Source organism: Lepisosteus oculatus, chromosome 5 (genome assembly GCF_040954835.1).
Source record: "Lepisosteus oculatus isolate fLepOcu1 chromosome 5, fLepOcu1.hap2, whole genome shotgun sequence".
NCBI lineage: Eukaryota > Metazoa > Chordata > Actinopteri > Semionotiformes > Lepisosteidae > Lepisosteus > Lepisosteus oculatus.
The window spans coordinates 60,226,830-60,239,208 of record NC_090700.1 but is presented as its reverse complement, the minus strand read 5'-3'; the positions used below and the strand labels follow the sequence as shown (position 1 = coordinate 60,239,208).

Genomic DNA, 12,379 nt, shown 5'->3' with positions numbered 1-12,379 from the left:
AAGTTAGAAATCGGCGGTATAGTGGACAGTGAAGAAATGCTTTTGCCTAGAAAATGGCAAGACAGTTTCCGGATAGGGATGCTAAACTTAGACTCTTGTCGGAAGTGCATATTACTTTTCCATTGGGCTGTTACTGTGCCAGAACATGAGATGCATCTTGACATGCATGCGTGCTTTTGCAGGGCTCTCGTATAGTTTTGGAAGAGCTTTGTCTGTGCTTTATAAGCTTTGATCTGAGTACTGCACTCTGATGTGAAACAGAAACAGGTTGTCATGCCTATGTAAATTGGAGCAGTTTTCAGAGAGGTAAAGTGCTCCTGTCCTTGATTTATTTTCACTTTATTCTTGAAGTTGTTGCAAATTCATTACTCATCAGGTTTCTCCTACAAAGCTCAGCACACTAAACATAATGAGTTGAGAGTTCCCTTGTTCCTTTGAAACTTTCAAAATGGAAGAGTTGCTGTTGACTTAAAAGATATCTTGCATCAGGGCACATTAAACTGCAGGGGTATAAACTCTCTCGTCACAGTCGGGAGCTGTTTTTAAGTCCTGGTAAGTACAGTACCTCGCCACCGGCAGCCCTGTGCGATGACATGGCAGGTTTTCATTGAACGAGGTATCAGGTGCAAAGTAGGCAATGCAGTTTTCTCAAATCGCCAGGGCACGTCCCATGACATTCTTTTTCAGAGCAGTTGCCTTCTAACAGCATTCATTGCTCTCTCCCTTTGGCACAACTGCCCACCGTGTTACGCCTGCTATATCGGAGCAGGGGAAAACTCTTCCCCCAGCTGTCTTTTAAGAGAGAGCCGAGGCTTGAAATTGCGCTCCGTGTTCCCTGGGGATGTAATAGAGTCATTTCCACGGATTGTTGCAGGAGATGATTGTGTAAGTGATTGGCTGACTGCACGGGCTGCCTCTCTTTGGCTTGTTAATGAGAGAGCAGCAGGGCTGGCGGTCTCATCTGCGTTCCCGGATTAGTGCAGGCGGTATGGGCGAGCGCTGCCACTCTGCTCGCCCCCGTGTCTCCCCACTCATGCTTTATTGATGCACCCAGGGAGGGGAGCTCAATCTGGAAGAGTGGTTTTCCTCTTGACTTACCCAGTGCAGTGCAGGGAGATTCCCCAACAGGGCAGGACGAGATCCCTCCCAGCCTTGAATTGTGAGAGAAGGCTGGGAATTCACAGCTATACACACTGCCTCCTCTCCCTTTCTCATATTTGCAGAGTGAGAGGAAGGGAGTGCTATCAAGGGGACTGCTTGAGATCATACAGTGGGTTGAGCTGTATCACCCAGTCATTACTGCTGGTTTTTTGCAACCTGCAACTGTGGTTCTGCAAGTATAATATGCAAGCAGAGCCCCAGGAGTGGTGACTCATTTTTCAAGAATACACACAGCGGTCTGGCTGTGCAGTGCCATTACCAGGTTTGTTTGCAGTGGAGATAGGCCAACACCACCCTGCTCCTGAGCAAAGAATGGCAAGTGCAAACTAGCTATCTCACTCATGGGAGGTGCACCCCTCAGGTGGGCAATAGAGTGGCCAGTCAAACTACCTCTGCCATTGAGGTAGAAGCACCCAGTAGAAACCCAGGTGAATGTGGGGAGAACATGCAAACTCCACACTGCAGCTAAGGGCCAGGTTTGACCTGAAGAGGCTACAGGCATGATACCATGCTGGCCTTCCTGTGTTGAGGGCGTGTCAGACATGCTGCTTTTTGAAAGCCTGTATCAGAAGAGTCGAGGTTGTGTGTCAGAGTAAGTGGAATGGAAAGACTGCTAGGAAGTAGGCTTTTGGGTGGAGCAGGTTTTGGAAGCTTTTTGAACTTCCCAGGCAAGCCTGTACTTGACTCTTAGATAAAAGTAAAGTCAAGGTATTAAACTGTTCATTGTCTGACTGTTGAAGAAGCAGAGCCATGTCCCTGGGAGATGTAAATGCCTAAATCTGCTAAATTCCTTCATGTAGATTTTAGTGCTTTCATTTTGACTTCTGCCTTTTCCTTTAAAGCATACATTTGAACACATTCTAAATTGTAGCACATCGTGACCCACTTAAACAACCCACTGGGGAATCTGCTCATGGCCTCTGCTTATTAATCAAATGACGTTCGAGATAGTTAGGTCTTTGGATGACTTTTGTTATTCACTGCATGAGATGTCGCCGAGTCCAGCATACATCGGGTCGTAAATCAGAGTCTCACTCGGTCACTGGTGCTAAAAGATCAACCAGAAAAGGCACGTGCAAGGCCAGTGAATCAAACGTGCTTGACCTGTACCTCAGTCTATCCTTATAGGAGTAAAATCATGAAATTGGAATGAAAAGGTTTATTCTGAACGAGGCAGAGGAGATACTGGAATCAGTCAGATAAAAAAGCAAGAGAACATTTACAGTCTATATTGTGCTTCGACACGGAACTGTCCCTGACAATGAAGTGTCGTTGTAATCAGGTGAAGAGGGCATCTAGAGAGTTTGAGAGCCTGTCTGATTTTTTTCCCCCTTTTTTTGTTGATTAATCTCGGATAAGGATAAATGGATTCTGACTGGTGTTGCACAACAGCATGTTTGCTGACAAATGGAGCATTAACAAGCAATCACATGAAACATTTGCAGTGGCACTGCGAACCTTTTGTGGGTCAAGATTACATCAGCCACCCCACAGTGAAAAACAAAAATTGTTTACCTCAACATAAAGGTTATGAAATTCAGCAAGGTGAAAGTTAATAAAGCTTAAATTACGTTGTTAAATATGTCAAACCTGCTCAGCATTATCCCTGCTCAGCATTATGATTGGTGTAGGTGTGTGTATTCTAGTGTTGGGGTGTTTGTATTGCTCCCAGGTAAAATGGCACACTGCTGGGTATTCAGCTGGGGAGCACAGCCATTCTCTGAGTTGAGACATCATCCTTCTTGTAAAGCTTTCATTAATTTCATAAAGATTAACATACATTTAGACCTCTTTCCCTCACCCCAGCATTTTCTTAGCCTTTTGCTCCATGAAATCTATGTGACATCATTTCTTCTACACAGGAGTGTAAATTTACTCTACACGGGAGTGATCCTTTTCAGATGGCGATGAGTGTGGAAATGGAAACAGTCCGCATGTTGCAGGCACCAGGGAGTGGACAATGACTGTGTGAACTGCCCAATAATCGGCCCGTACCGAGAAGAGTGGTCTCCATGCTTTTCAAAGAAGAGCCCTCTTACCTTGTGCTTGTTCAAGGCAGGGCTGTAATGTGGCATCATTATCACTTGCTGTCATTAAGAAGACATGCTGATATCTTCTGGTCATTTTTGGTAGGTGATTTGGTTGCTGTGTAGATGATGTAAAAGTATGTATTGGATGAAATTAGCTTTTACAAATACGAACGTCATAGCTGAAGGCATACGGTTATTTTTGTTATTGTTCTCTCTGTTCTGCTTGTCTACACTGTTCTAACCTTGCTGTTTGGGTGAATTATGGTTGTCTGGTTGGAACACTCCCCCCCTTCAGTTTTTTTTTACGCTCCTTAAATTTAGCTGACTAGTAGTGTTGCCATCTGGGACAGCCTGAAACCCAGCAGCAGCTGCTCTAATCACAGTGTCTGTTCACGAAGACTGGTTTAGCAGTGGATCTGGACTTTGGCATTGGGTTTCTTTTACCATGCACCACATCAGCCCATACTCTGATTATTCAGCAAGAGTTACCTGAAGTCCTTTTATCTAAAATATCTGACTTCAGTTTTCTGAGCTAAAGTCCTTAGTCAGGTGTTCAGGTCTTGGGTGTGACTATTGTTATATAGAAGTAGAAAATCACGTCATAAAACTGGTGTAGAAGTCAAGATGGTAGATATTGTTTCCTGGATGTCTGTTTCTGGAAAACCCTTCACCCTTGGAACATAAAGGCATGGCATCACAGGAGTATATAACTTCAGTCCTGCCACAGAGAGGACTGTGGATGTGTTCTGACTTGGCATCTAAAAAAACAGACACAGAAACTGGGCGTTTGGGAAGCAACTAGACTGCAGGAGTGATTTGTAACCTCAGCCATTGAGAATTGAGTGTCCTCTTGATCTTTAACCCCCTTTATTATGTGCCGAACACAGCACAGGTGTAAACTCTCGGAGAAAGCACCCTGTATCCTCATCAACATGGCAGGAGTCTTGCTTGATCCCGCATGTGGAAAAATCAATTTGTTTGTTTAAAAAATACTTTCTACAGTTCCTGGAGGTAGGCATTCACTGGCACTGAAGGAAACTGGAAAAAGTAGTCTGGTTTTACTTGGCTGTTAGAGTAGGTCTGAAATGTCTGATCCAGTCAGAGAAAACCTGTCAAGTTAAGTGCTTTCAAGTTCTCCTCAAATTTCATCAGTACTTTTATTATAAATAAAGCTTGTTTGAGCCCAAAATGATGATGTTTAAGAATCATTATGGTTTCCAGAGCATCGTGTTGGTGAATAAATGCATGAGAGAGAAGAGTTAGAGATGTGGCATTCTCAGTCCCCTTAACAGTTAGACTGTGTTCCGCTGCTTTTAGACGTCACACCCAGACTTAAGAGTGGCAAATTGTATTTTTCTGGAAGAAAACAAACTATAACTTTACTAAGTAACTTACTAAGTGGCCGGAGTTACACTGGAAGGAAAAGAAAAAATATCATTGTTTAAAAATTTGTGAAGGATACAATGGGAAATGTGTCATCTCCTCATGGGCGTCTTGTGTTGAAATCTGAACGCCACTGTGCACTGAGGCTGCGTTGCCGTGTGGCGTGATTCTCGGTGAGTGTTATTTGCTCTGCAGTGGTAAATAGTGCTGGAGCATTTCCAGTACACCTGTTCTGCAAGTTACACTTTCATACCTCAGCAATCAGATTGGTATCATGCAAAATGGAGATCTAACCTTTATGTGCCTGAGTAAACTGGCTCGCTTTCTGCTGTGCACAGAAAGGACAATCGCAAAAGCACTGTCCTAAGAGCCTCTTTGGCATACTCCACTTCACAGACGAAATAGTTGTCTTAAGCAGGAAAACTAAATAAAACGATCTTTAGCTATCTTCTCCGTATCAACAATGTCAGGCTTGTGTCAGGATATACGACCTTAATGATTTCCATTTGCTTTATTTGCCAGTTACCCATGGTTGGCAGGGACTGGACGGCAGATCAGAGGTCTTGCTCATGTCTGCTAGCCAGGCCGGTCCTCCGATCGTGTCACAGCTGCTCGCTGGCACCAGTCTGGGATCTGGGAGGAGCACGCGTGCTACTGCAGAGAGGCAAAGCACTGCTTGGGTCTCACGTCGTTTAATAAAACTCAGGGATATGAACCCTTAATATAAACCCATTCTTTCTTCAGTTGTTGCTTTAAAAAGAAAACACCCAATTGGAAATGTTCCTGTACAACTGAGATTCTTAAAGCCATGTCCTGAGGATCGCTGACCTGTGACAGAAACTGAACAGAGAGGCAAACAAAATACGAAACAAAAAAAATACAGGTATTCGAGGAATAAACAGATTCAGGTGTCCTATAACTTTACATGTTTCTTTGGTTGTAAGAGATGTGTATATGTGTATATGAATTACGATTATCTTTCTTTTAAAGAAAGACAGAACGCTCACCACACATCAGCTATTAGTGGGGAGGAGAGCAGAGTGATGAAGCCAGTTCAGAGATGGGGATTATTAGGAGGCCATGATTGGTAAGAGCCAATGGGAAATTTGGCCAGGATGCCGGGGTTACACCCCTACTCTTTTCGAGAAATGCCCTGGGATTTTTATTGACCACAGAGAGTCGGAACCTCGGTTTTACGTCTCATCCGAAGGCAGCAGAGGGACATGAGTAATGTATCACAGGAAGGCATTTGTCCCATCTAGCTTGTTAAGTTGCCAGTAGGTCAGTTATCTGTCCATCTCATCCTGCCATTTCGTGAAGAAAGCCAGAGTATTGGCTTGAGCAACATGGCTGAGCAGCTTGTTCCACGCTCCCACAACCCTTTGTGTAAGAAGAGCCTAATGAATTCTTGAATACTAGAATTGGGTCCTGGACCTTTAAACCGCCCTAGGTCTGGCATTCTGGCGGTCTGCTTTCCTTCATTGTTTTATTCGCAGAACAGCAATCGCTTTTTTTGTGGGGGGAGAAGTGGTGACCAAAATTGAGCATATTATTCTAAGTGTGATCTGACGTGTGTATTGCATGATTTGAACATTGTGTTCTACAGCTATATATCTAACTTTATTGGTGTGACCATCCCTGAAGTGTTGTAATTGCTGTAATTGTACCCCGGTGAAGCCACAGAATGGACTCTTAGAGTCAATGGGCTCCTTCCTCTCGTTACTCCTGGATGCGCTATTGAAAAGAAAAGGTACGTGGAGGAATTGGAGCTGTTCCTGGGGCCAGGGGGCTCACCTTTTCCCTAATTCAGGGAACGAGCCTTCAGCCTTGGCCCCTACAGCCCTCCCCTGCACCGCCTCTCCTGCAGGAGTCTGGGCAGAGCCACCCCTGCTGGCATGGCTTCAGTGTGTTTAATAATAAGCCAGAGGAAGGGAGGAGACATGATAGGGTTCAGAACAAGAGATGCTCTCAGATTTTCCACCCATTGATTAATAGAATTTTATGGAGGGACGCCTGTTACCATAGTCCATGTTTGAGCAACAGCCACACTTTATCAGAGCACAGGCACTGCCTCCAAGGGTTGTAAACACTCAATAAACCCTGCTTGACCTTGAATCTTCCCGGAAGCACTGGATGCAGTGGTCTGGAGTCCTTATCGGATATTTTCAAGGGTCAATTCAACAGGGGACCCGCAATTCACAAGATCCATGTCAGTGGTGGAAAACAACGGAGCGGTCTCGGTCTCGAGCACTGTAACCGAATATGCATGTCATGATTATTAGATCACTGTACGGCCCTCCTCTGCTTCAGCTTCCGTTTTTAATGGAACTGAATTTACAGAGTGGCAGATGGTGTTTTGAAAAGAGAAGGAGGAGATGAAAATTTCAGCACAGTCTTGACAAATCAAAGCAAGCACTCCGCCATCTGCAATGAGACTGATATGAGAGCAGTTTCAAAACAGAACAGCTTACTGCTGAAGGACTCAATTCAGAAACTTAAGACCCCTCACAGTCATCAAAAGTAGTCTCTTACATACAGCATGATCAGAAAGTTTTTTGATGTAGTGTCATTGCACCTGAGTTAATTAAGAATTGAGCTCCATACAAGGTGATTTTGTTTGTTTTAAAGTAGGGGGTGCTAACAAACGCCTCATTTAGGCTTTTATTTTAATGATCTTATGTATGCTTGCTTACATATTTTCACAGATATATTTAGGAATGTTTGAAATTTTGTTTTTTTCAAACTTTTAATGAGTGGCTGGTTTCCATATTGTATGCTCAGCTAACTGCCTGTCATAACAATAAGCCCATAAACCCAGAGGGACTTATGCTTCAGTGTTATTCAGCCTCACGGTATTATATAGAAATGACCTTTGTCAAAATGGCTGCCGAGTTGATGCAGTGGGAGTCTGAATCACTGTTTAAAATTCAGTGTTGTTCCAAGGGAGCACAATACATCTTTGTGATAGGTTTTTTTTATTTTATATATTACATTTATGTTGTTTTCCTGAAGCGAGACTTCAAGTGGAATGAGAGGTGTGCTAAAAGCACTCGTAACCATAGCCTCGAAGCAATGTGGCTGCAGCACAGGCAGGTACTGACTGCTGCGCTTGTCTGTACTGTGTGCTGCCCTCTAGAGGACAGTAACGAGTACTTGATCACTCATGCCATGGCTTCATTTTACCAAGAGGAAGAAACCTTTGAGTCACCTAACAGTGTAGTGTTTGATTTGACAATAAAATGCACTTTTTGATATAACAGATATAAGGAGATTGTTTGTGTGGCACATGTGGTTATTCTGCTGACCTTTTTATTGCTTTGAACCAGCAGCCATCCGATGTTGAAGCCCAAGTTTTTGCCTGGTGGCCGTTTTAAATTGAATTGAAGCAAAAAACAAAGAGTCTGGCATTCAGATACCAGGGTTGTGTGTGCAGTTAGCTGGTTGGTGGGAGGAAATTGTGATTTTAACCAGGCACAGCTCTTGTTAGTTAATGTGACCAAACTACCCCAGGATAAAGTCTTAACTACTGCACACATAATCCTAGTCATACTTTACCAAAAGATTTGTTTCTGCTCTATTCCGATCTGCTGATGCAACCTATTGTTGATCGCAGAAGAAACCTCTTTTAATTCCCATATAGAAAAAGTGACAAGGTGATGATGTGTAAGGAGACCCATCCTGTGATGAGTTGGCCTCACATCTACTTGTAACATATCAGGACAAAGTTTAAGACCCCAGAACACAAAGTACACATAAATGCATTTAAAGAACTGAGAGTTTTTCTTTCCTAAAAGGCTTCCTGCAAGCAGGGCCTGGTTTGAATGGAGGCTTTGGACATTTCTAAAATCACCATTTTGTCCTTTTGCACCTTTTCTACAAATTTTACTTGTAGGCAGCACCTGTGTGCTTTCTGTAACATTCCCTCTACTATCTCTACTATTATCTTCTGAGCTTGTCCCTTACAGGCATTAATGCACGCAGAATTGTAGCAGATTTATTGGCAGTGAAAGAGAACTGGGGAAAAGGTGTTCCATTGGCCTTATCCCATTGTGTGTGGCTGGAGCTCTGCACAGTCAGCTGCAGTCATGTTCGTCTTTCAGTCTGTTCAATGTCACAGGAGTCCTAAACTGTGTTTTCCCTCCCTGTCTTCCTGCAGCTGAGGGGCTGCCCCAGGTGTACTACTTCGGTCCCTGTGGGAAATACAACGCCATGGTTCTTGAGCTGCTAGGCCCCAGCCTGGAGGACCTGTTCGACCTGTGTGACCGGACCTTCTCCCTCAAGACTGTGTTAATGATAGCCATTCAGCTGGTAAGGCCGCGCTCCATTCCCCTGGCAAACACCAGGGGGCGACATCTTGCGTTTGGAAGCTCCACTCTTCACATCCTGTTCTCCTCTGAACTTTTCCCCCGGAGGTCACATGCCTGCCACTGTGGGACCCGCTGCCCACTGCTGGGAGTTTTGCTTTTCTGTGCATTTTGGTTAGTAAAACAGCTTTCAATATGTCTCAAGCAGACGGAAGATGTTGCTGTCAAAAGGGCATTTGGGTAAATGCAGTTTAAAAACCCCATGAAAATGTCATGTTGCTGATATGATTCAATATTAAAGAGTCAGGTGGAATGAACACTCATGCTTCTCTTTTCTCTGCCTAGGTAAGGGTAAGATTTTTTTTTTTACAGTTCAAATACCTTTGGTCGATGTGCTTATACTATTATAATGGAAAAAGCACAGGAGCACCTCTTGTAGTACACAAAAGCATTGGGCTTTCTGTCGCGCCATTTACAGTTTGCCAGGAGTTCTGAACTCTAATAGGCGAGGGAATATTGGAAAACATTAACGCTTGTCAAGTCTAGCATTAGCTGCATGATATGAGCCTTATCTTAGAGTAGGAAATTGATTTTTTTGTGTTATACTATTATAGTAGTGAAAACAGATTGTGCTTGGCCTATTTAACTGTATATTTTAAGAAAGGCCCACAGATTTATGACATAAACCCTAAGTGCATAGTTATTCACACTGTAAAGGGACATTGTTTTTTATGCTGCATCATATCTACTGAGTCTTTTTTTAAACAACCAAAATTCAGCTTTACAGTTGTATGAAACAGTTTTGGCATGTCCGTGACTTTATCCCAGTATAAGAATCCTTTCCTTAGGCACAAAGCCTTTAACAATGCTCTCTCCGTCATGAGGAGATCTGTGGAAACGGCCTGCTCTTTTCCTGACCAGTCCTGGTTGGTGTTGGGCACTGTTGCACTGTCACTAGAAATCTGTACAGAGTATAGGTTGATGCCTGCCATTTCCAAGCAGTAGGACTCTCTGTAATTGGCATGATAGCCTTTTCCCATACCAGATACTCAGGAGCCTAGTCTTAAGCTACAGGAAAGCCTTTTTGGCGTCGTTTGGTGTCGAACAAAGAGATAATTGAAAAGTGTTAGGTGTACTGATTGTTTTTTCTTGGTGTCCCTCCTCTTGCGCCCCAGATCACACGGATGGAGTATGTGCACTCCAAGAACTTGATCTACAGGGACGTCAAGCCAGAAAACTTCCTTATTGGCCGGCAGGGCAACAAGAAGGAACACATTATTCACATCATAGACTTTGGCTTGGCCAAGGAATACATAGACCCTGAAACCAAAAAACACATCCCTTACCGGGAACACAAGAGCTTAACAGGGACAGCCAGATACATGTCCATCAACACACACCTCGGAAAAGGTAGGTCCCAGCAGTGACTAAGTCTGCTTGTTTTTTTTTAATCCCTACCCATGTACCCTGCGGCTGTCATAGCAACGATGCCGGCCAGCTGGGGTGCATGGAGGATTGTGGGAAGCATTCTGGTGTCATCAGTGTATCCATAATAAGGTTGTGGTGGATCCTACAATTACATCTTTCTTTCATATGTATCTTTTTCAATTGTCCGCCTACGATACTGGAAACCTGTCACAAGGCACATTAGAAAAACCTGACCCATGTTTGTTGCATGTTTGATTGCCAAATGAGCAACATTAGTGGTTCATGATAGCTATAGGGTAATGGGAGATATTTATCTGGGATGCTGCCCTTACTGTAAATATGGTGCGTCAGCATACGTAGGCTGTAAAGCACCAAGTAACAGGTTTATTCCCTGCTGAAAAGAGAAGAGAGAAAACACAACGTTTCGGCTGTGGAGCCCTTTTGGGGTGTGCTCCACAGCTCCACAGCCGAAACATTGTGTTTTCTTTCTTCTTCTTTTACCAGCATGGAATAAACCTGTTACTTGTTCCCTTACTGTAAATATTATACCTTGTGCTCTTTTTTTACTAATATATTTTTGTCCTTAAACTTTTAAAACTGTCTGACCAGCGGCTCAGGGACTTTTGACCCAAAAGCCCTTTCTCATTTAAGACTGACCCCTTAGCTGGAATATGAAAGCTAATGGCCCTTTTTTAGAAAATCAAAGACAATTTGGTACCAATATGTCTTTTGAATGACCCTTACGGTGGTTTTACACGAGGAAGAGGAAGGTGGCCCTTCTTGGGTAAACACTATCACTGCTGGTCCCTGAGTCTCTGTCAACTGGATCGTTTATTCAGGGGCCTCACATTTCCTCCTGCATATTATTTCAAAGAGATTCACACATTCTTAGAATGCGTCATGAATATGGTTATGTGCCATGAAAAATCATTATGTGCTGTGTGTGGTAAAGTTCAGCTGTCGATTCAGTGTTTACTGAAGGTTTTGTGACAAAACCATGAGCTGATTTCACAGTTGATAGAAGTGCATGCAGTGCATCACAGACCACAAGAGCTGTGCAGTTCTGAGTTCTGAAGTGAGCTGGACCGGACAGATATTTTTAGGACTTTCAAGTCTTCATAAGCTTCAGAAACGTTTTGACACGTTCCCACGGTTTTAGCAAACAGACCAAACCGTGCTTCTGTTTGTGTAATCCATATGGTTACGCCTCCGGCACTCAAACATAGCCTCATGCTGGGAACCCTTAGCTTTGCCTTAGAATCAAAATATTGGTACTCTGTGGAGATGAAGTGAGGCACTGTTTACAAGACAGGTGGTGTAATAACAGTTGGGACAGGTGACCTCCTAAGCATGTCCTTCTTCTGAGCATATAACAGCTCTGAATCCTCCATCAACAGCCCCTAAAACAGGGCTGTGTAGTGGTCAGTGAAGTTGAACTGCTTGTTGCCTTCCATTACACACGTCACCTTCCAGTGTATTTGTCAGCATTACTTGTTTTTGTTTTGCTTCTCTTTATGCCACATTGAATCCAATGATTCTGTGACCATCCAGCGCACAACACTGGAGCTTCACGCACAGATGCATGGTGCACTGCCCTTCAGCCTCTTACTCTCGCATTATATAGGTGGAATGGATATTGTCTGAACAAACACTGGGGTGTAGAAGTCAATAGTTTCTCATCACATTGTTTGTATTAACATAACAAATGAAATGGGTGAGCATGTTTAGCCAGTATCTTGTTTAATAAACTGCTAGCCTGTTTGAGAGTGGATTTAGGGAAAGCCACTTGAAGGCCTCACTCCGTGGCTATGTGTTATTCAAGGCTAGGGGGCTATGAATCTGTGGATAGTTTAACTCAACAGGATTTCAGGATTATGCAGTGAGGCTGCCATGTGAGACTGTGTAAAGACTGTATGAAAACATCCAGTTTTCTAGCCCAGGGCAGGGGTGCAGTGCAGTAATGGGTTCTAAGATTTATAGCCCCAATGGAGAGTATCAAAAAAATGGATGACATAGATCTTCATTCATGTTATTAAAATATGTTCTTTAATCTTTAAGATCTTCTCTCCAGTT

General features: G+C 43.5%; 1 protein-coding gene across 4 annotated transcripts in view; it reads left to right on the top strand.

Annotated features, from left to right (window-relative positions):
- The window catches only part of csnk1g1 (casein kinase 1, gamma 1), a 65,111-nt gene that overhangs the window by 28,991 nt on the left and 23,741 nt on the right, over window positions 1-12,379 (top strand). For all 4 annotated transcript variants that reach the window (XM_006628933.3, XM_015343642.2, XM_015343641.2 and 1 more), the window contains exons 5-6: window positions 8,731-8,882; window positions 10,054-10,288. In XM_006628933.3, the coding sequence (XP_006628996.1) occupies window positions 8,731-8,882; window positions 10,054-10,288 (387 nt within the window). The remainder of the gene's footprint in view (window positions 1-8,730; window positions 8,883-10,053; window positions 10,289-12,379) is intronic.